This window comes from Zalophus californianus, chromosome 9, assembly GCF_009762305.2.
Source record: "Zalophus californianus isolate mZalCal1 chromosome 9, mZalCal1.pri.v2, whole genome shotgun sequence".
Lineage (NCBI taxonomy): Eukaryota > Metazoa > Chordata > Mammalia > Carnivora > Otariidae > Zalophus > Zalophus californianus.
Window position 1 is genome coordinate 31315008 of NC_045603.1, and position 25316 is coordinate 31340323.

The 25316-nt window shown below is 37.5% G+C and overlaps 1 protein-coding gene across 4 annotated transcripts in view; it reads left to right on the forward strand.

Moving 5' to 3' along the window:
* KITLG (KIT ligand) overlaps positions 1 to 14018 on the forward strand; it is an 82285-nt gene extending 68267 nt beyond the window's left edge. For all 4 annotated transcript variants that reach the window (XM_027593465.1, XM_027593462.1, XM_027593464.1 and 1 more), the window contains 4 exons: positions 4065 to 4174; positions 4860 to 4927; positions 6201 to 6277; positions 13328 to 14018. In XM_027593465.1, the coding sequence (XP_027449266.1) occupies positions 4065 to 4174; positions 4860 to 4927; positions 6201 to 6240 (218 nt within the window). In that variant the 3' untranslated portion in view covers positions 6241 to 6277; positions 13328 to 14018. The remainder of the gene's footprint in view (positions 1 to 4064; positions 4175 to 4859; positions 4928 to 6200; positions 6278 to 13327) is intronic.
* Positions 14019 to 25316: the final 11298 nt, after the last annotated feature.

Consider the following 25316-nt stretch of genomic DNA (forward strand, 5'->3'; position numbering starts at 1 on the left):
TTATCATATATATTGTGTATATATTATAATATGTATTTTAATAGAAGCATGTAAATGTTTTTAGTTGTAGCATAAAGGAGGTAAGATTTGGGGGGGGGGGGGGGGATATGGGCAAGGAAATTTGAAGTGACCAGGCTGGTTTGCAGGATAAAATCCCAAAAAGTGGCCATGCTAGGTGGAAGACCAATGTTTATGAAGGAGTCCTGAGATGTGAGTGTCCTCTCTGTATCTTATATTTATCCCATGAATCTCCCTTATAAAAGTGTTCAAGTTATCTACTAAAGGAGTTGTGCTTTCAAAATAATAGTAATTTCCTTTATACCATGCTAAAAGAATGTTTAAGATCCTTGCAAATGGTATTTAAATGTTACAGAAGAAGTCCTTACTTTGACATTACGTTATACATCTTCTAAAAAGACAGTCTATGACTCAGACTGCTTGGGCTTCTATACCAGTGTTAGCCTTTGGTTAACTATGTGACCTTGAGTGAGTTACTTTATCTCTCTGGACTTGCCAGTCAAATGAAGGATGATAGTACTTCCTTCATAGAGTTTCCTGAGTTTGAAATGTGTTAACATGCATGAATGTGGAGCCATGCCTTATGCATGATATGTGTTCATCATTATTAGGTCAAGTAGGTGTACCAAGGTTGTGGGTTCGTACTTGTGGCAAGCCTACAATGAGCTTTGAATCTGAATTAAGGAGGAGTACTGAGTTGAAGGTTTTCTAAGCACCAGGAGGTCCATGTTCACAGGCATGGTGATGCCTATAAGCAAAATCATTCGAAAAAGAGTTCAGCAAAATTGTAGCACAGTTTTACATGTTCTGTATTTGAACAGATGTTGGGTATTTGTCAAACCAAACAAGTCAGTTCCCACAAATTTTGGACATTCATAATAATGAGATACAATTATGACAACAGCCCAGGGATTTGGGATTACTCAAATCCTGTCCAGATGAGCTCCCTCACCCTACAAGTTTTTCATGGCAATCTTTACATAAAAGCAAAGCCTTGTTACTAGATTGGGCATCCACGCCAAATACCCACCACTTGGGCCTTGAGGCACACAGTTTAAATCTCATTGATCCCTGGTAGATAGCAGCAGTAGAAACTCTTGGGGGGTCATGCAATGGAGGTATGAATAGGCCTTTTCTGATAACATCCTTTTTCTCTCTCTGTGAGAGGGATGACAGTATCACTGGAGAGAACCAAAGGCTGGCTATTAAACTCTTTGCATTAATGAGAAATAACAAAAGCAAGCTAACATTGACCCCTCAAGGAGGTGAAGCTCAGTTCCTCTGGTCCCTTTCCCCTCCTGTCTTTACCAGGCCCCTCCCTCCCTGTCTCCTGCAGGTGGACTGCTGCAGTGTGTTAGTCAGATTCTAGGACTTTGGGGCCATAGTCCTGGGGATGGAACTGTTAAAGTGGTTAAAAAGTCACTACTCTGGAAGAGTGAAGTGAGTTCTCTTTAGTTAGGTCTCTCATCCAGCATGGATTTGTTTGGAACACCTTCTTTAGGGGCTGTCCTACCTGAGAAAGATTGTGAGTGGGGAATCCCAGAATATCTCACTCTCTAGTAAGCCATTTCTGCTTGTTGCTAATGGGCCTGTCTTTCCTGTGGTCTGAATGGTTCAAGTCAAGATTTGGCTTTTGGAAAGAACAGGAAGAATAGGGTGTTGGCCGCCTTGATTCCAGGGCATCTGGCTACCCAAACATATGTAATAGAATTCTCCATAGCATCATTGTAGCTCATTCATTTTCCATTGGAGTCTGGGGACAAAAATATCAGTAGGTTCCTTTGTTCTCTCTGTATACCTTCATGAGGACACCCCTCCAGGAGGTCACCTGGTCAAATCTATCATAACCACGCAGCAGTCCCAATAGACGCTGTGGGCCGTAGTGTTGCAGGATTTTTTTCTCTGTGCCCACGGTTCTTGGTCACACCACTTTGAAGAAGAGGTAGACGAGACAGAGTGGTGGGCAGCAAAGCAAACTTTACTGAGTGGTAGCAAAGTGATGGTACAAAGCTCCCAAGGAGGGAGGGGACCTGAAGGGGTTGCCACCAGAGTTTCTAAGTCTAGGGATTTTTATGGGCTTGTTGACAGGCTGTTTCAATCTGATTAAACCTCCCTTATCCTGTCATCCAATCAGGTTTTTGTCACATGGGAAAGGGTGGAGGGCTCCTTCCAGGGCGGTGTAAAATCCTTTTAATGGTGGTTTCCTCTTGGGGCAAGTCCCTACCTGCCTGCCTTCCAATTATTCTTCATCAATATAGCCAGTGGCCATGAAGGAGAATTCAAACTTGCTGCTAGAATACAACCGCAAATAGCCAAGTTATGTACAGATAGTGGTGTTAAAATTCCCAAAATGGCAAGAATTGCTTATAATTCTGAATCCATTTTCTGAGAGAAAACACTTTTATAAATGGTAGTTAAATCCCAGATTAGTATACACAATCTTATATAACTCTTAAAATAGCTATATTATTACAATAATTGTAGTACCGCTTAAGTTATACTAAATTCCATGTTGTAACTCTGCTTTATTTTGATGAAAGAATTCACGTTGGAATTCTACTTTAAAATGCCTAAAACTTATTTCCCACGAGGCTGTAGGATGGAGGGGTGGGTCAGAAGATACGCTAGTCTAGTCTCAAGGAAGTGATTCATAGTTATATGAATGGAAGACCCCACTTCCATCCCCATCGCCCTTCCTTAAGTGTAAGGGGCACCCATGACTCACCCTCCGCCCAACACATACACACAAACTTCCTATTAAAGCCCTTTGGAAATAGGAGTCCTGGAATTAGTGAATTTCCTGCTCCCAGTTTACAAATGGTGGGGAAATAGGCAATTCCTGTTCTCTCTGCAGTAGATAAGATTTGTTTCTTGCCTCTCAAGTTAAATCTAAGTTCATGTTCTCCCTGTAAATGTTTATACACATACAGGGGTTTGGTTCTTTTATACTATGTACTTTAGGTACTTAATATGTTAAATAGGTGACTATATAGGCTGACACAGTATCCCAAATATTGCAAAATATTATAGCCCAAAATAGTCACTTTACCTTGGATTAGTTTACATTTTGATCCTATAATTGCTGAAAATATATAATTTCTAAATGTATTCCTTCATAAAAAGAAAACTGAAGATTTTCAGTTCTTTTTGTACAGGTTGGCACATGTGTCTGTGTCTCTTATAAACAACCAGGTTGTTCCTTGTAAGGAGACAGAGAGAAGAAACCCTTGTGGTAGATGTGTTTTGTTTAATTCATGAATCATTCTGCTGCTCACGGAGGAGCTGAGCAGATCAAAAGGAGTCCAAGTTCATCTCACATGTTTTTTCCCCCCTCTCTCTCTGTCTCTGTCTTTGTCTCTCACTGTCACTTAAAGTAAGCAGAGTAAGCAATGAGAAGATACTGGTGCTTTCAGCCATTCTTTAGTGTTTAATGGTCTCAGGCTTTCCAACATAAAAGGTCTGAAAAAATCAAATCTTTAGTCCTTAGCACAGAGCTGGGCACTCTCTGGCATCCAGGAAACGTATACTGCAGATGTGATGAGGAAAGGCCATGACTCTAAGCATGAGGTACCTAGAAATACTTCAACCACTAAATACATTTAATGACTTATTATTTGCGGCAGGCAGAACAGCTAAATGCATACCGACCTCGATCCAGGTTGCAAAATGCCCTCTTTACAATTTCTTGGCAAGGTGTGAAGAGTGAGAAAACAAAAAGGTTTTAAAGTCATAGAAAATGGATTTGCTTGAGAGTAAAAATCACTTTTAGGAATATGTCGTCTGCGTTCCATATGTGTCAACATCAGCCACGTCCGATATCCTTCTGTGGGTTTTCTTTTATTTTTCAACTTAACATATTTTGGAGACAACATGGACTTGTATTGCTGTCCCAAAACAATACTCAGCAGAAAAATCAGCATTTCAAATATTTTAAACAGAGCTAGGTCAAGAATACATTATGGAAACAGTTGGGAACAACCACAGCATAAGAGGAAAACCTCTAGCAGGGATATGCTGTGTTCACCACTGTACTGTTTTAATTACAGGGAAGGCCTCAAACCCCATTGGAGACTCCAACTTACAATGGGCCGCCATGGCATTGCCAGCATTCTTCTCTCTTGTAATCGGGTTTGCTTTTGGAGCCTTATACTGGAAGGTAAGTGTTGCTATTCCTTTTTTTTTTTTTTCTTGATCAAAACTTCGTGAACTTTAGGTATTTATTTGTGCATACTATATTTACATAAACGATTACCACACTGCCCTTTTCTGAGAAAAGGTCCTACCTTAACTTAGTCTCAACGGACTCTAAATCTTAAGGTTTTCCCCTTATTCCTTATCATGCTTAGGAGACAACCCCTCCCACTGAAAATGCACACTTAAGAAATGGGAACTGGTTTTAATAGCCTGCACTAAATATAAAAAGGAGGAAATATGCTGCAAATCATATGATGTGCTTAAAGCCAAGTAGAAATGCCATTTGTATTATCTGCTATTTTGGATTTCTGTTCTTATGTTCTCACAGAGACCTGTCTAAAATTTTGAAATGTGCTAAATCATTGTGATTCAACTTTTTGAAATGTCTTTTGAATTTGATTACCATTTAAATCTTTCAGTTTCATTACTTTTTCACCTCCAGCCCCCTAAAAATGTTGAGTCAATAATACGGTGCATTTTTCATATTTTTTTATTGCAAAAGTATTTTATATGCTGCATGCTGGAAAAAAGGAAAACCCTGATATTGGAGTTATTGACATAAAATATAAAAGTAGAGACCATTAACCTCTTGAATATTATACCATTTATTGATATTTTTATAATATGTATCCTTGTTCTTTACCCAGAAGAGACAACCAAATCTCACAAGGACAGTTGAAAATATACAGATTAATGAAGAGGATAATGAAATAAGGTACTTTGTTTTGCTCAATATGTGCATAAGTAAGCTTGATGTTGCCATTTCACCGAACATGCGCATGCTCATATGTCTTTAAGAAGTTGTTTGCTGGGGTGCCTTGGTGGCTCAGTCGTTAAGCGTCTGCCTTCGGCTCAGGTCATGATCCCGGAGTCCTGGGATCGAGCCCCGCATCGGGTTCCCTGCTCGGCAGGAGGCCTGCTTCTCCCTCTCCTACTCCCCCTGCTTGTGTTCCTTCTCTCGCTATGTCTCTCTCTCTCTGTCAAATAAATAAATAAATAAAATCTTAAAAAAAAAAAAAAAAGTTGTTTGCTCTCCATGGCAGCTCCCGACGCATATTGATGGTCTTTATCCACATTTCCTGCCTCTCACACTTGCTTCAGTCCCACATCTCCACTTACCTGTGGAAGACCTTCACACTGGTGTCTTCATGACCCATCTTAAGGTATCAATAGAGGTCATCTCGGCTCCATTTGTATAAGCAGCAGACTCTTGCGTAGATGCCCAGTCATGGGGCTCTGGAGGCATGTCTGCATATTCTCTTTCATGTCCATGCTACCAACAGGATATACTGATTCCTCCTCTCTGTGTCTCTTAGCTCTTTGGCAGTAGTCAGCATCCTCATGTCTTTATGATGTCTTGGCTGAGCTGCCACAGAATCTTGCTCTTCCTTTCCCCCTCTAAACTGTACCTTTGTCTCATTCTCCCTTGAACCCCGGTTCATAAGGTTACTTCCTAGTCAGGATACTTGCAGTGACTTTCTCTTGCATACTTGATGTATTTGACTTCACTCTAGTTTTTGGAGCCCTTAACTATTCTCAATCTGTTTAGTATTTTCTCCAAAGCCAAACACAAAAATTATTTTTAAGGTTACTATAGCTGATGCTGATCACTTCTTACCTTACCCCATATTGCCTGAACACTATTATTTGGATTTACCTCCAGTTATAGTTTCATTTGGCATGTTACTTTCTCTTCTGTCATGCCTTTGTATATACATATACACATATTAAGTACAGATAGGCATTTTTAGTATGTGTATATGCATATGCAGAGAGAATTTTTACACTCCTTGGGAAGACTATATTGAAGCAGATAACGTCTTCCTTCTTCTCTTTAGTATTGTTTATGAAGGTAAGCTTTCCACTCAATTCTGCCATCTTTTGTTACTGTATTTTCAGAAAAACTGCCTTATAAAATGTCCAGATGATGGTGTACTTCAGAATCTCTTTCCAAAAACAAATAAAGTGTTTTTCTTGTTGTTTTTCAGTATGTTGCAAGAAAAAGAGAGAGAGTTTCAAGAGGTGTAATTGTGGCTTATATCAACACTGTTACTTTCGTATCTTGGTAAGTTTTTAGAATTCAAGATGAAAGATTTTTAAAAAACGATACAGCATCTTAGATGCCAAAATTTAGAAACAAAATTTATTAAGTTGACTATTAAACTGATGTCAGTATGCTAACTGAAGCTGTTACAGTGAATTAGATATGCATAATTCAATTATGTGTGTTCTGACATTTTGAAAGGCCAAGCAGTGATTAGTGGATTCATCTTGTATGGGAGGTATACAAAAAATTAACAGTGGAGTGTTTACAATTTTGAGGCCAGAAAAAAATTAGACAAGGGGAAAGAACAAATTAGGACTAAAATAAAATAATATTAATAGAGGAAGAGTAAATAAAACCCCTTTCAGTTAGGTGTGACTACTATAACATAATAGAAAAAGTATCTCAATTGTTAGATGCTGAAACAAGTGAATGGCAAAAATGTTTCCTTGCTATTTTAAGGAAAAAGAGAAAGGACCAAAATATCTTAGAAATCAGGAGAAAAAAGTTGTCAAGGTAAAGTGCCACCTGCCACATGACTGGTAATAATTGTGCCTCATCACAGTCCAGAGCCCAGGATGCAGTAAACATAAACCAGAACCAGATAGTGTGGGTCTGTGGAGGGCTTGTGGGAGAAAAGAGAGCAAGAAACCACGGCCCCAGAGGTACTGATGCTCCTATTTCCTCTCCTGTCTACTTTCTCGGGGCCAAGCTGCAGACGCCAGATTAGCAGGGTGGGGGAGGGGCGGGGGGGCGAGCACCTGAAATGGCGCTAACTTGACCTCACATCAGTTCCTGCTCTGCTCATTTCCACTTCAGCTACCAACTGGCTGTTGGTTTTTTCATGGCCATGGGCTCTCGAGTGCATTTATTACAGTGGAGCATGAATGTCCTCTCATCTTCCTCAGTCTTCAGTTTGTTCCCTGCATTCCCTCATTGTCAGAAGATCATTTACTCTCTGGGGTTATTAGATAGATGGTCTGTGGTGAGCTTTGCCTTTTCTTTATAGGTCAGATTCAGAGATTTATCTCCAGACTGAACCTTCCCCAGGGAAGCTGGGTCAGAGAGCTTTTTAACTCCTCCAGGGCCTCACTTTGGTAGTTGGAAAACATTTCTCAACAGCCCCAAGTAACATGATATAATAATCATGTCACATATTTCTCTAACACTTTGACCCTGCTATTTACACGGACTTCATTTAGGCCTTTAATCATGACCCTTGATCATATCCAGAGCATAAGTAGCACTTTTTTTGTTGTTGTTGCTCACCATCTTACCTTCTCTCTAAGCTCATGTTTCTGTCAAATAATGTTAACAAATAAACCTTTCACTTGATACCTTTTATTTTCTGGAGCAATACTCTGCAAGCTGAAACTATAGGTTTCTAGTAAAAATAATTTCTCTGCCCTTCAATCCCAGCATGAGCCTCACTGTTGCTTCTCTGCCATTTCAGTTCCCTTAAGCTAGACATCTACAAACCACACACTACATGGTTAATGGAGTCTTAAGTCTCAAGTAATGTCCTCTGTTTGGTTTTGGACTGCACTGATAGCTGGAATCCTGTTTTGGCACACAGGTCTTTAATCATGTGGTTTTTAATTGTGGCATTTGTCCTGTGACATTTGGAAAATGGATTGTGCTGGGAGAACTCAGGGCACCTGTTTAGGAGGGAAAACAATTGCATTTTAGAGCAACCATAGTCAAGCAACTTAGGCGTAGTTGTATGTAGTCAGTGAAGAGTCAGGGACAGGAACTGAGCCTGGCTGGTTCTTACTGTGTCTCCTTCACAAGCAGCTCACTTGTTGCCTATGTGTTGTAGACCCTCACTAAATGCTTGTTGAATGAGTGTGACAGAGTGGATAAACCCTGAATGAAAGTTTAACCACTGGTAAGGAAGACAGTCCTTCTGAAGTAGGGTTTTTATTAGTTTGCAAGATGAATAAGTGCTAGAGACCTGCTGTAAAACATTACACCCATAGTCAACAGTGCTATATTGTGTACTTAAATATGTGGAAAGAGGGTAAGATCTCTTACCTCAAAAAAATAAATTTTTAAAAATCTTTAAGTGAAGATTATTTTTATCGCATGTGTGTTTGTGTGCACGCACACATAATTTGCTGAATTGGGTCAATAGGAAAGTAAAGCGTCCAAAGCAAGGGGAAAGAGAGTCATGGGAAATGACTATTTTTCTTAAAATGTGAAATATTGTTCATGTTTACAATGAATCAACCTAGCTTTAAAAAGAAGCTCGGGATTGTTTAGAAATAAACTCCTCACACATTAATGAGTAGTCAGTGTGAAATGGATAAGTAATATGAAGTGGCTTTCTCCTTTGTAAAGCACCTTACTCATCATGTCTGCAAGGATCTCTCTCTCAAGACTCAGCTCAGATACCACTACCTCCAAAAAGCTGACTTCCCAAATTTATGGCCCTCTAATTATATTTCATGTTACATTTCATATGAAATGTAATACACATTAATAAGACTTCACAAATACTTTTATAGACATTTTGTGTCCTCTGCTAAACCATAAGCTCTTACAGGACAGGATTTGTTTCTGAATTTGATCTTGGAATCCCATCAAACTATATAGCTTATACCTTGTTCATGCAAATGATGAATAAATATTTGTTGGGGAAAAAATGGAGAAGAATCTCAGAATTGCATTAACGAGAGAATAAAATTTATGAAAATAAAAACAAAAATAGACATGGGAAGGATAGGAAAAAGGAAGACAAAGGATCCACTCGTCATCATGAATCTACAGACCCCAAAGTCAAAATATATAGATATCATTTGTAGTCATTTACTGAGTACCAGTTATGTAGAGTAAAGCCTTTTGCTTGTCCCAATACCAGCAGAGATTTAAAACCTGCCAAGGGGGCGCCTGGGTGGCTCAGTTGGTTAAGCGACTGCCTTCGGCTCAGGTCATGATCCTGGAGTCCCGGGATCGAGTCCCACATCGGGCTCCCTGCTCAGCGGGGAGTCTGCTTCTCCCTCTGACCCTCCCCCCTCTCACGTGCTCTCTCTCTCTCATTCTCTCTCTCAAATAAATAAATAAAATCTTTAAAAAAATAAAATAAAAATAAAATAAAATAAAACCTGCCAAGGAACTTTTAAGTATAATTTGGGGAGAGGGGTGTGATAAAGGAAAAGGTTTGGGAGAGCAGAATATGACGTGTTAGGAAAGGAAATTTGCCAAGAAATAAAATAGTAATAAAAACTACCAAGATGGAAATGTAATGTGTAGTTGTTATATATTTTAAAAATTAGATATAATTTGGATTATAGCCATTTTTTTTTTGGTTTACAAGGAAGGGGAAAGTTCAGGGAATGACTCAGATTTATGGCAGGAATTTCTCCCTGAAGTGTAAGTTTCACCAACTAAAATTAAGACAAATATTGGAATACTAGAATAGAAAATGGAATAGTTAGTTCTTCAAACGAAATAACCCATAATTGGAAAATGAAGAGAAGGATGGTTTGATATTTTAAAAACAAGAAAAGAAGATGGAAGGATTACAAGGTAATGAGCTAGAAACAAAAGAAATTGGCTCTAAGTGAAAATATACTAGATTGGTGTTTATTTAACACCAAACATGAAAATATCTATACAAAAAGTTAAAAATTGATTTAATCAATGAGCTAATGCCAAGTATTCATAGCTGGCATCCCACAAGAATTTTTTTCATTTATTAGCTTGTGTGTAGCAGTTTGAGAAAGAAATAAAATATTTATAGAAAAATTTTGCTCTTCATTCTTCCTACAAATGTGGTTCCAACACACTCTAGTAGGTAGATTGTTAGATGCAGAGCTTAATATAACCTAGTTGTGTCCTCAAATTGCTTATAACCTACAAAAGGAAATAAGGCATATGCATAATAACCTATTTTTAAAAGGAAACCAGAAGTTTATGAAGTTAAAAAAGCAATGAAAGGAGCTGACAAGGCAAATGCAATAAGAGATCAAAGGCAAGACCACTGCTTATGGTTGTACAGGATGTGTCCTCGACATAGGTGTGGTATGGACAGACCATATACAGTTGCCTTATCTGAAGGGAGAGAAATCACTAGCAACAGGAGAAAGCCTTCATCACAATGTAGATGATGGAGGTGGCATATATACTGAGCCAGATCTTGGATGGTTGGTAAAATTTTAATAGCAGTAGGGAAGGAGTAATCCGGATACTGCAGATGGCATAAACTGAGTCAGGGAGGCCAAAAGTGCAGAGTGTTCAAGAGTCCCTCTGTACAGTAGGACTCCAGTGGAAGGTCATACATGAGGGGTTAAAAGGCTGAGAAACAAGGGTGTGGGGATTGGTTTGAAAAATTCCAAGTACAGGACGTATACTGTATTGAGTAATGTAAGGAGATGTTGGAGGGCTTAGAAAAGATGTGAGTGATACAATCAAATCCAAGGTTTAGGAAAGTAATGAGATGTTGGTGAGGCCAGACCACATGGGTGGGAGCAGTGAACTGGAGTCAGGGAGTTCCACTTAAGAGGCCAATCTTCCAAACAGGATGACCTGTACTAAGGTCATGGCCATGGAAATAGGAAAGTATGAACCACTTTGGAGATATGCAGTAAAAGAATCAACACATTCTAGTTACTGATGGAATGTGAGGCTTGACATCACAAGTAGTACTCAAGGATGATTTAGAGCCTATGGGACTAACCAGGTGGTGGTGCCATTAAAAAAAAAAAAAATAAGGGAAGGAGCTGTTAGGAAATACTGACCAGTGACCAAATCCATTAGCCTGGAAATTCAAAGAACAGTCAGGGCTGGAAATAATAGATTTGGGGTTTGGGAGTCAGCTACAAAGAATTTTAATTGAGACCTTGGGAGAAGGACTGCATCGTCACGGAGAAGGCCCAGTTTGGTTGACCGTAAATAGCATGAGTTTGTGGACACTAGGACTGACACACCCCAGCATGGGTAAGTGTTGAAAATAATAATAAATAAATATATTATTTAATAATTCTTATTACAATTAGGCTGGTGGAGAGATTCACAAAAGAAACACAACCTGGACATTTCCTGCAGACCTGAGCTAAGACAGAAGATAATAGATCTTAGAGTTGGAATATGGATGACCTTGAGTCAAATTTGGTCATTGAGCACACACACAGGACTGTGGCAAGATCTGTGACTCTTTACTAGATGCTTCCTAAGAATTCCTGGAGCTTTGGAGGATTTGTCTTTGAACTCCTTCTGTACACATTATAATACAGAGGATTAGAAGGGATTAGACTTGGGTTCAGGCCTTGGCTCTGCAACTAGTTAAGCTGTATGTTCCTGGATGAGTCCGTTGTCTTTTAATCCCTGGTTTTTCAAAGATAATAAGGGGGATAATATGACTCACCCTGCTCATTTCATGAGGTTGTTACTAGGATCTAGGGTATCATTATAAAAATTGTAGTTTTTGTTCTATGGGAAAACAGTTGTCAAACCTTCCAAGTTTATTTTCTTTGCTAAGAGACCTGGGGACAAAACTAGAAATAGATTTCCAATCTTGCTTCTCTACTTAAGTTTAGAATTTTAAGCTATTACTAGCTTTTTAAAAAATATATCCTTTTGCTTTCTTTGTTTTTGTGATTCCCTTTTGCTTTTTTAAACAAGCTTTATTTTAAAATATCTGCTCTATATTTTGGATTTCTGAAGTTTTCTTAATGTTTCTTAATTTTTCTTTCAGAATTTAATTCTCCTTTCCCAGATGTAGGTTCTCTAGTTTCTAGAGTTCTCTGTTTGGTAAATTGTCATGTAATATGGTTTTTGGTATATTCATTTAGAGACTGGAAAAAATACTGCACTTCTTATCACTTATACTATGGAATTTTACACAATTTATATTTAACCTCTGCATTGATCTCAAATATTTAAAAACTGAGACTCTGGAATTGATAAGGACAAAGAGTATTGAGTAGGGAAGAAAAAGCAATATACACATTTATTTAGGGGTTATGACACAAAAACAGTTAAGGAAGTATAGATACTTGAAAATTGAAAATCCTAAAGGCGAGTCCAAAACTCAGTGGATTAACACCAGCTCTGAAGAAATGAAAAAATGTCTGGCTTTCATGTTTCAAGTACAATAAGCTGTTAGGCCAAATGAACCTCCCCAGAGGCTTTGTCAGGATGCTGTGCCAGGATTTCTGTCTTTCTTTTCTTGGCTAACAGTATTGAAAGCGATCTTGTTGCAGCTATTCCTCAGTTGGGAGAAGCGATGGCTTGAACCTGGCTAGGCAATCAAGACTCTGGCATTGCTCAGTGGCCAGAAGGCTGCTATTTGTTGGTGTTGATCAACTTCTCCACTGGTTATCTCCTTCATGCTACTCCATTTCTCTCTAGACACTGCCTTTGTCTTTCAAAGCCTCTCCCCTTACCACTTACCCACCACCTTTTCATAGCCTGGTTAGAGAAATTCAAGGCTACAAGATAACCCTCTTGCCACAAATGGGAACAATCTGTGGTATGCAAACAGGTGTGAAAGCCACCGGATATGCATTCATCCATCCATATGTTCAAGGAGTATTTACTGAGTATCTCCTTTGTGTCAAGGCACTGTTCTAGGTGTTGGGGTACAGCAGTAAAAAAGATAAAAGGAGTGCCTGGGTGGCTCAGTTAAGTGTCTGCCTTAGGCTTAGTTCATGATCCTGGGGTCCTGGGATCGAGCCCCACATAGGGCTCCCTGCTCAGGGGGGAGTCTGCTTCTTCCTCTGCCCCTCCCTCTTGCTCGCTCTCGCTCTCTAAATAAATAAATAAAATATTAAAAAAAAAAAAAAGGTGGACAAAGCTCTATGTCCTCATGGAGCATACATTCTAATGGGAGGAGGGACTCAAACACTAAGATCATTTCAGATAATGTTAAATATTACCAGGAAGATCAGAGAGGGAGTGACTAGCCATTGCATCTAGGAAAAGATTTGTCAAGTTCTTTTAGGCTGTGTAAATGAAGCATTTATTTTAAGTCTATTACTCAATCTGTAGTCCTATGAATTCAGCTATTGAGAATGAAAAGAAGGCAGAAAGCAGATACACCATAACCTCTCTCTTTTCTTTCCTCTCTAGGCGGGTAACAGTTCATGTTTGCTTCATAAATGAAGCAGCTTTAAACAAATTCATATTCTGTCTGGAGTGACAGACTGCATTTTTATCTGTTCTTGCTACCCATGACTCTATATGGATGATTCACAAATTGGAACAAAGTGTTTTACTGTGAAACTGGCACTGAATTAATCATCTATAAAGAAGAACTTGCATGGAGCAGGACTCTATTTTAAGGACCTGGGGGACTTGTGGTCTCATTTAGAACTTGCAACTGATGTTGGGAGAGAAAGCACGTGTCCCAGACTGCATGCACCGTTTTGCATGCCTCCAGAAATGTCTAATTGCTGAAAAGCCACATAGCTTTATTTTCAGTTACAACCTGCAGTTCATAGTTATCTTGGTCTCTGCAAGTAGATTTCATCCTGAATAGTGGGGGGGGGGGTTAATAATTTTTCTCAAAGAGATCTAGAAAAAATTTTAAAAACAAAAACTCAATAGCATCAGCAACTCTACATATAGAAAGCAGTGGAAACAAAATAATTGGAGTAGGGTGACATGTTAGCCTTGTAGATGCTAATTAATGATCTGGGTCTGATCTCAGTCTCTTCTCAACATAAACTTATATCCCACTAGACAAATGGACATGGTTAGCTGGATCTAATCATGCCTGGGAGCCAGTATTGAATTAGAACAGTGATGTCACCAACAAAATGAAAACCTACTGAATGGGAGAAAATGATTTCAAATCATATATCTGATAAGGGGCTAATATCTAAAATCTACAAAGAACTCATACAACTCAATAGAAAAAAATCTAATTTAAAAATGGGCAGAAGATCTGAATAGACATTTTTCCAAAGACCTACAGATGAGAAGATGCTCAACATCAATCACCAGAGCAATGCAAATCAAAACCACAATGAGATATCACCTCACACTGTCAGAATGGCTAAAATCAAAAAGACAAGAAATAACAAGTATTGGTGAGGATGTGGAGAAAAGGGAACCTTTGTGCACTATTGGTGGGAATGTATATTGGTGTAGTCACTATGGAAAATTTTGAGTTTCCTCAAAAAATTTAAAATAGAACTGCCATATTGTCCAGGAATTCTACTTCTGAGTATTTATCCAAGTAAAATGAAAACACTAATTCTAAAAGAAGTATAAACCCCTATGTTATTTGTATTATTTATAGTAACCAAGATATGGAAACAATGTAAGTGTCCATCAATGGATGAATGGATAAAGAAGATGGGTGTGTGTGTGTGTGTGTGTGTGTGTGTGTGTGTGTGTGTATGTATGTGTAATACACACACACAATGGATTATCATTCAGCTCTAAAAATGAAATCTTGCCATTTGTGACAATATGGATGAAACTTGAGGGCATTATGCTGAGTGAAATAAGTCAGAACAACAAAACCATATCTCTCTCTTATATGTGGAATCTAAAAAAAGAAAAGTAAAAAAATTAAAAATACCAAGCTCATAGACACAAAGGAAAGATTGGTTGTTGCACAGGATGGGGTGGGGGAATAAATGGACGAACTAGGTTTTTTTGTTTTTTAGTTTAAGTTGAATAAAAAGGTAAAAAAAGATAATAAGCCCCCCCCAAAAAAAACCCAAAATATTGATGCCTTTGCAGAGAGGAGACTTTCCAAAAGACTATGGCCCAAAGCTATGAACACTGAACAGCAAGACAGTCACTGAGGAGCACATTCGACACCCTTTTCCCCTGCCACTATAAGAGTGTATAAATTGTGCTTGCAAAATATATTATGAAATGGTTATATTCTAAAACTACAGAGTTATGTAAAGGGATGTAAGAGAAATTGCTGAATATGTGACAGTCCCATTTTCAATTTACATCATGAGAGAAAGTAAAAATAAATGATATTTAGTATCTAAAATTAGAAAACCACACTCACATGGTAATATGGGTATTGAAAACTAGGTTACTTGGCTTTTATAAGGCAGCAAGGAATCAGGAAATTTTAGTTATTTCTCATATAATCACCATTATCAGTTTAAAGGATCCATTTATTTAAAATCAGGCACTGTATATTCATTAATGTTTATGAATTAAAAATAGCGAGCTTTATGTAGTTATGCATGTCCGTTTGTATTTAAAATGTGTAACTGCGTTTGTCCTATTAAGAGTGAATTTGGTAAGAATTCCCAAGATGGACATCATGCTTTTAAACTAAAACTTAAGACATTATGTGAATTTCCATTACCAATTTTTTTATACGCAAAGAAACATCTGACTAAAATGATTTCTTGTGGTTTATTTTGATGAAGATTCTTTTATTATATCATGAACACATACATAAAGGAACCCAAAGCTTTCTATTATAACTTAATTCTTGTTAAAACATTATTGTCATGCTCTTCCCCCTCAGATGACCATTTTCAGTGTTGTGATTTAAAAAAAAGGGAGGGCATGAAAAACTGCGAGCTTTCCTTTGATTTCAAAAGTCCAAGAATTTCTAGCATAGTTGGATTTTAGATTATGTTCAAAGCAGATCCAAATAAAACTTGAGTGAAGTGGCCTTTGCTCTTTTTTTGTACCAAAGAGCCCAGATGATTTCTATGATCCCTTCCTTCTCTAAAGTGCTGGGGTTCCTTAAAAGGTAGTCATTTCTCTAAGATATAACCCAGGTGCTTTGGGAAGCTGCATTGACTTATTCAGGCCCTTAAATATCCCCTGATACAATCAACACTAGTAATAAAATCAGAGGTCAGTTTAATTGCTGAAAGGACCTCTCTTAGTGTGTGATATTGATTGTTTTGAGGAAAAGAGATATAAATTAGTACGAGTTATGTGTGCAGGTCAGGTATAGATTGAGAAGATTGATACTTCTCAATTTAATAATTTGACTTATTTCACCAGTGGTTTCGATTCTCTTAGGCATGAGAAAATGCTGTTTAATGAGCTTGAGAGTACAATAAATGCACTTTTGTTCTCAGAGCTAGGAGCTGGGTTTTAACACTCAAGGACATGGTTCTAATCAATAGAGTTAAATAAACAAATTCAGCAAGTTATGAAATATGGCATGATAGGCAAGGGGCAATATAGTCTGCCTAATTAAATGTATTGGTTCATTGAGAGTTATATGAATTACCAATTTTTGAAAACACTAAAGTTCGATAAAATGCATGAACAGTAGAAAAAGGCTGAACATTATTTTGGATGCTAGCTGCTTGGGAATTGTCATATCTGCTTTGAGATAAATAGATATAGATATATATAGATACATATATATCTTTGCTTTATTTTATCCAATATTTGTCCTAAATATCCTTCAGAAATCATGGAAAACTCACAAATGATACTATAAACCATGAAATCACCTTTTAAATTGGTGCCATGTACCTGATAGTTACCTTATGTAACATTTCAAAATTGCCTTTTAAAATGATCTCAGAAGTCTGCAGATTCTAAATTATACTAAGAGCTTTGTACCTCTTTGGTAGAACACAAGCCCATAAAGAAACTGGCTCTGTGATAAATGGTGCCTGCTCAGTGATACTGAAGTGTTGGTGGATTTTGTATTATAATCTCATGTGCTTACCACACTAACACTTTTTAATGAGTCAGAGACAAATTGATTTTTTTTCAATATGATAATAGAATAAGTACCCTATTCTCTTTAAAAAGGATTAAGTATGTGAAGAATGAAAATGTATGAGAAAGTATGTGTTTATAATGCAGTGTTTGCTTTTAGTAAGAATTAAACACATTTAATTGAGTATTAAAGTACTTTGGGGAAACTCTGTGGCATATTTTGGTATTCTAATTCAACTGAGGTTTGAAAGTAACAGAAACATCCATTCAGAATTCATTGATATCTCTTAATGTTTTTGTGCAGCTAGGTTTTGGTATCAAAATGTAATTCCAACATGAGGCATTTAGCCATTCCCATTCCCATCTATTCTTTAAGAAATATTTTTCAAAAAGACAGTTTGGCATAGCAAAGTGGATGGGGGGGGAAATTGTCAGAAGCCTCCACTCCGTTGTTAACTAATACTGGTAAGTCACTTCTCTTTGGATCTCAGTTTTTTATTCACCTTTATGGTGAAGTTGGAGGTCACATATCCTTAGGTGTGAAACCTATTGATATATGACTGACAAAGATAATAAAATAGATCTGAAATTATTCCATATAAAATATTGAACTCTGATCTCTGTGAATAAGCAATTTGAACATAAAAAGTCATTGCTGTTCTTGTTTGTAATGTAAATAGGATCCGTTAGTAAAAGTAAAATTAAATCTCATGTAGGGTGAATTGGATAACCATTTACACGAGATGGCTTTTTCCTTTGCTTAAGTAAATGTTTTTGGATTGCCTCTGAAGAATGAAAACCACAAGTACATTTTAGAAAGAGATACTATAAGATATGTGTAACTTTTGGAAATGCACCAAATTAAGCTTATTTAAATGCTCTCATTTTATTAAAAGCCTAGAGCACAAAATATAAGATGCTCAAAGTTTTTGAGTGCCAAAAGATAATTTATAATCCATTTGGAAAGGGGTCATCCATAAATTACATATTAAAATTAGAAAGTGGGATAAGAATTTTAATTAAGCCAGCTTGTCTTTGAAACAGTATTATTTTGTGAAATTGGCATTAAAATATAAACATTCAAATTGAAATTCTAGTAATTTATGGTGTTTGATCACACAATTTATGGTGTTGCTGCTTTCCATTAACAAGTCTGGAAATGCCTTTGTTACAGATAAAATAATGGTACTTTAATTTCCTAAAAGATGTTTTAGAAGTAATTTATATTAAAGTGGATATTCATAATCCTAAAATGTTTCCTAAGCACTGTAAATTTATAACTGCCATCTCCAACTACATCCTTATGATGTTATTTTTAAAAATAAAATTAAGATAATTGTTTAACCTAAAAACCATAGTATTTTCAATTACTTGATTTCTCAGTTATAAGACTCAAGAATTTTCAATAAGAATATCCTATTCTATATTCTAAGGATTAATGTGTGATTATAGTGTCCACTTGTCACTATTTTTTAAATTGATGGACTTGAAAAGTATTCAGACATTTAGATGGATGCATAGATATATTGCTAGTTCAGTCATAGATTGGAGTTTGCATATTGTAATGTAAATGTATGTCAACACTAGTTTATTATGACTGAAGTGTAATTAAATAAAAAAGGTTGTAAAATGTGATGTGTATGTGTATATACTATATGTGTACTTTTTAAACTAGGTATATGTCCTGACCCCTTTTTATACAGGTTGAATTTGAAATTACATTATATATACATATACTTTATTGTTCTAAATAAAGAATTTTATGCACTCTCAGAAGTTTGCCCTGTCATTTGATATCTCAAGATTATCACACATATTTAAAACATGGTTGAGGGGGCCCCTGACTGGCACATCGGTTGGACATCTGACTCTTGGTTTCAGCTCAGGTTGTGAAATTGAGCCCACCTTCAGCAAGGAGTCTGCTTGAGATTTTCTCTCCCTCCCCCTCAAGCTCGTGCTCTCTAAAATAAATAAATTTAAAAAAAAAACATGGTTGAGCAATTTATTAAGCTAAAATCAAATTTTTCTACAGAAATTCATTAATCTAGATTTTGTCATATGGACATGAGATAAATCATTTTAATTCAATAAATATTCACTGGTTACTAAAATTGTCTTTGATTACCTGACCTATTAAGTTAACATTGTTTGATCTCAAGAGGTTTCTAATGGGGAAAATACATGAAAACCACTGTACTATGCATAAAACCACACTGAAGTAATTACCTAAGTGCAAAGCTTAGAGCATGTCCTTAAAGCATGCAAGAAGAAATGGATATAGACTAGGTGAGATTAGGGAGGAGTTGGTATTTGGGCTGAGACTTACAGGGGTGAGAAAAATTTTGACGGGAGAATTATACCCAGTTTGAGCAACACTTTCCAAAGCAAGAAGCAATAAAATTTCTTAGCTTATTCTATCAGAACAAACCAGCGTGCCCTGAGCATATAATACAAAAAGAGATATAGAGAGAGAAGAGAGCACAGCCTTCTTGAATGCCACAAGAAGGGTAGATTTTTTTTTTTTTAAGATTTTTATTTGAGAGAGAGAGAGCACAAGTGGGCAGAGAGGCAGAGGGAGAAGCAGGCTTTCTGCTGAGCAGGGAGCCCCATGCGGGCCTCGATCCCAGGACCCTGAGATCATGACCTGAGCCAAAGACAGTCGCTTAAACAACTGAGCCACCCAGGCGCCCTGAGGGTAGATATTCTTAGGGACCATGGGAAAATTCCCATTGCGTGTTTCTGAGAAGAAGAATGGCAAGATCAAACACCATGGTGGCTCATGTGATTTAGGCAATAAATTGTTATCTTGCTTAACCTCTGGTTGGTTTTTGATTCTTGAGACAACATCCCCTACCATTATAACACAATACTTATTCACCCCTTTCTTTTCAACTTTGGTGTTTCTGCCTCCTCTGCTCAATGTTTATATTGCAAACTTTTACCAGTATAAGCCTAGACAACTATAATAGCCTTCTAACTGATCACACATCTCTAACCCTTTTTCAATCAGTTCCTTAAGTTAGAGCAAATAATAATAAGGAGATATCTGATGTTATTTTTCTCTGGTTAAAACACCTAAATGGTTTCTCATTATTTTCAGAAGAAAACCCAAATGCCTTAACATGGCTTACAAGGCCCTCCTTGATCCATCTCATAATTTTTTTGGGGGGATTGGTAATTGATTTCTTTCCCCTTTAAGCCATGAACAATGTGAGGTATAGGACCATGAATATTTATACACCTGTATTCCCCAAATTTAATACAAATAATAAAGTGTGTAATTGAAACAAAATTTGAAGTGAACAGATATTACCTAATGTCTGGTAAGTTATTTTCTATAATGTTTTTTTATGAACAATTTGAAATATTTATAATAGTAGGCAGAGTAGTATAATGAAACCCCATGTAAGCATAACTTAGCTTCAACTTGACTTCACTACTGAATGATCTTGTTTTTTCTAAGCCTCCTATCTATACTCCTTCTCCACTCCCCTTTTCATATTATTTGTAGGTCAATACCTAAAAATATTTGACCTGTAAATATTTATGTGTGTATTCATAAATTATAACTTTTTAAAACATAACCATAGTACACTTGTCACACCAAAGAAAAATGAACAATTCCTTAATATTAAAGAGTCAGTAAGTATTCACATGTCAATTGTCTCACATCGTTGTACATTTCAGTATTGCACTACAGCAGGGTATAAAATAATGGCAAAAGTCTCCCTTTAATATTGAATTTTCGTTCCCCCAGAGATTAACACCACTAACTACTTTGTGTTAACTTCCAGAACTTTTTGGCATGAGCAAATCGTATATGTGTCTATGTATGTATATGTGTGTATGTATATAATATGTATAATACTATTCTCTAACCTTACCTTTTCCATTTATTAGAAGAATGTGTAACACTCTGGATCAGCCCAGATGAGGCTTTATCCACTGTGCCATTATGGCCAGGAAATTATAGATGGACATTGAGATTGTAATAAAATGGGCGCCCTTTGGAATTCCAGTCCATACTTAGCAAAATCCAATGTACTTTCAGAACTTTTCCTTCATCATCTTACTCAAAATGAGGATCTCTTCTGAGGATATATCTACCTTTTCAGGCCTCTCAGTTAGTGGCTGTGTTTCCTCCATAACTGTCACTGGGTCCAGAAGTGGGTACTCTGCTCTTCATTACTGCTTCTGTTTTATTTTCTCCTCCTTAAGCCCTCCCAGATTTGACTCTCATATTATTAGACTATATATCCACTGCCACTCACTGTTGCTTCCATGCATAACTCCTAGGTTCCACTCACTCATTTCTTGATGGTGTTAGGCCTGGGTTCACTGTCACTCAATTCATTTGTATTCCGGTCTTAATTCTTGGGATTTTGATATGCACATAAGTGATCCTTTCAACATCCTGTCTTTTCAGGTCCTTGAACTTTTCTTCTAATGAGCCAGTTCTCAACACCACCCTAGCCACTTAGTCTGATGGTCTTCCTATAGACTTTATCATTTCCATTAAGTGTAACGCATTCATATCTCAATTCCCTATATTCCATCTCTGACCACCACTTTGTATCTTTCCAATTTACTCCCTTTGATCCAGTGGGCCTGTCAATCTATAATTCTACCATTTTCCACTAACTGTCAATCTTTGATGTCCTCTCTCCTTAAATGGGTTAAAATCCACAGTCCAGCATTATAATCATTCTCTTGCATATACTTTCTTCTTGATCCTTCTCAGTTCCTAATATTTGCCTGGTAACTGACACCCCTGCTCAAATACAGTTCTCCATCCACTCCTTATCTGTGCTTGTATGGCTAAACATGACTGGTATACAATACACTATCATACCTACTAGTTTCTCTAGATTCCTTCCTGTCACGTAGGTCTTAATGCTGCTCCAACAATTATATTTCTAGTCTATTGCTCTCCTCTAGTCTTTTTTGCTTTTCCATTCTCATAGCTATTTTATACATTATTTTGTCTCCCAAACCCCCCACTGCATTCCCCATTCTCACTCTTAGCTCATAATCTTGATGGCTATTTTACCTTGAAAACTGAAAAAAAAATAAAAGAGAACTTCCAAAGGCTCCTTAACACCTGGAGGCTGATTTTCTGTGAAGCTAAAGAAACTTAAATTTCTGGTCCTCACACATTGTAGGTCTTTTATACATCATAGGAAGGAGCTAGCAATGTATTCATGTAGTAATATATTGTAAAATTTGCAGCCACTTCCATTTATCTTTAAGGTATTAGTGTTCTGGTGTGGGAATGGCTTCTAGAAACACTCCCACTGACCACTGCACCAATTCACTAGGACACCATGACCCAAAATAGTGTGAGCAGAGGCTGCATCAGGATGCCCTAGTAAATGTGTCTTATGGACCTGGTACCAGAAATATGTGGGTGATGGATGAGAAACAAGGTTTGAAATGAATGGAGGTAGAAGCCAGTTTGTGGAAAATTCTCACAATCATCACAATCACCTGATGTGTAAAATTGTAAGTGGAAGAACCAGGTTTCATTAATGCCTGGTCAAGGCTTGGTAGCTTTCCCCAACCAGAAAATGCTCAGTAATATAAGTATAAAAAAAAACATACACTTTTTTCCTCTTAATTATGAGGAAACACAATAGAATTTAATAAAATTGCTATGTTTCTTCTTAAAGATTTTATTTATTTGACAGAGAGAGACACAGTGAGAGAGGGAACACAAGCAGGGTGAGTGGGAGAGGGAGAAGCAGCCCTCCCATGGAGCAGGGAGCCTGATGCGGAGCTTGATCCCAGGACCCTGGGATCATGACCTGAGCCAAAGGCAGATGCTTAATGACTGAGCCACCCAGGCACCCCTAAAATTGCTATGTTTATAGAACCAGAAAATCTGTATATAAGGACACATGTTTTAGGCTTCTCAATGTAGTGGTCTTGACAAATGTGTAGTGTTGTACACCCACCATTATAGAACATACAGAATTGTTTTAATTGCCCTAAAAAATCTCTTGTGCTTTATGTATTCAACATTCCTACCCTCCCTTGTACCTCTAGAAACCACTGATTTTTTATTTTTTTTACAGTTTTCACATTTTCCAGAGTGTCATATAATTGAAATTCTACAATATGTAGTCTTTTCAGACTAGCTTCTTTCAATTAGCAATATGCATTTAATGTTCATCTATATTTTCACTGCTTTATAGCTCATTTCTTTTTATCATAAAATAATATTCCATTGTCTGGATGTATCATAGTTTGGTTATCCATTTACCTATTAAAGACATCTTTAGTTGTTTCCAGTTTTTTGGTGATTATGAATTAAGCTGCTATAAACATTTATTTTTTGGGGAGCCATAAGTTTTCAAATCAGTTGGGTAAATGCCTAGGAGCATTATTGCTGGGCTATATGGTACATCTATGTTTAGGTTTGTAAAAAACACAAAACTGTCTTTTAAAGTGACTGTACCACTTTGTACTCCCAGCAGCTATGAATGAAAAGTCCTGCTGCTCCACATCCTCTCCAGCAATTTTTATTGTCAGTTTGTTGGATTTTAGCCATTCTAATAGATGGGGAATAGTGTGTCATTATTGTTTTAATTTGTAGTTCCCTAATGACCAATGATGGTGAGCATCTTTTCATTAGCTTACTTGCCATCTGTTTATCTTCTTTGGTGAGATGTCTTTTCAAATCTTTTGTCCATTTTTAAATTGGGTTGTTTCTTTACTATTGGATTTTAAAAGGTTGTATATTTTAGATGCAAATCTTATGTCAGATGTGTTCTGCACATATTTGCTACAGTTTGTGGCTTTTCATTCTCCTAATAATGTCTTTCACAGAGCAGCTTCAAGCATTTCTTTAAACATACTTTAAAATGTTCTAAAGAGGTTTTGTGTAACAAGATGGTCTCCCCAACATAAGGCTTTTGGGAAATAATGACATTTTAAGGACTTCTGACTTTTAAGGACATCTAACATATAGTTTTAAAAACTCAAAACAAAAAATCAAAACACATTAGAAAAAAAAGTGATAAAACTCAGACATATTGTTTAACTCCAATCTGGAAACACGTTTTGGAATAGCTCATAAAAACAACTGAGAAATTGTAAACTCCTAATTCAAATATATTAAATGGATATAAAGATTCTGTAATCTTTATATTTATTTATTAAAAACCTAGGAGTTTTAAGAAGATGGTGGAGTAGGAGAATCCTGAGTTCACTTTGTCCCATGGACACACATACATCACAGCTACATCCATGCAAGTAACTCTGAAAACCACCTAAAGAATGGCAGAACAGACCTTTCACAGCTAATCATAGAGAGGAAGCCACATCAAAAAGGGTAGGAGGGATAGAGACATAGCTGGGAACCAAATGCCTGGCAGGACTGACCACAAACAAGAAGGACATCACAAGTATGGAAAAACAAGAGGATCAGACCCCACAATGAGCACCCCTGGCATCGGGGACCTGCACTGGAAATACAGTTCCCATAACATCTAGTTTCGAAAAACAGCGGGGCTTAATTCTGAGAACTTTAAAAATCAGTGGGGCTTAACGCCAACAGCTTTAAAAACCAGCAGGTTTAATTCCAGGAGAGCCAGAGGGTGGTAGAAAACTGAGTCACTGCCCTTAAAAAGTCAGCATACTAAATAATTTGGCCCAAGACACACGGTTCAGAAGCAGAAGTTTGAAAAGTGCCTGGGGTATATGTGAAGGAGATTCATTGAATAATCTTAGAACATTTGCTGGAGGTGCAAGGATCTGCAGGAGATTTCTTCAGGAAACAAAGGTGCCAGTGGATGCCATTTGTTTTCCCATCCCCCAACCAAGATAGCTAGGCACTTCCTGGAACCAGTGCTAACACCCTCCATCTATCCTGTTAGAACCACATGACCTGCCCCAGTATTCCCCTATGAACCCACTGCATCCAACCTGCCTGTCTCAACAGGCATCCCTCCAAATCAGCTTCTGACCCACTGCACCTGGCAGGCAGCCCCAGCCATGACTGGCACCACACCAGAGTGACTCATGCCCTGGTAAGGGTGCAGGAAGATAACCCTACACACCAGTGCACTTGTAGTTCCTACAGCTAGTCCCCTTGTTGGCCTAGCAGGGAGCAAGCCCTGCCTTGGTGCACCTCCTGCTGTGACAGAGAGGCTAATTGCAGAGAACTAGGGTGAGCACCTGCCCCACACACCAATGAGCCCAAATGGGCCACAGACAGGTCTCTCAATAATGTGGGGAGCAACACCTGCCCAGTGTGCCCACAGCAAGCAAAGGAGATCATTGCAGCTAACTGGGCTGAAGGCAACCATAGCTCAGCCACAACAGGAGGGTGCATGCAGCCCACAGAGGGGAAACCCTTGAAGTGCCTCACTCTGATGACCAGAAGACATTGTTCTATAGGGCATCACACGACCTCTTCTACATAAGGTCACTTCTTTCAAGA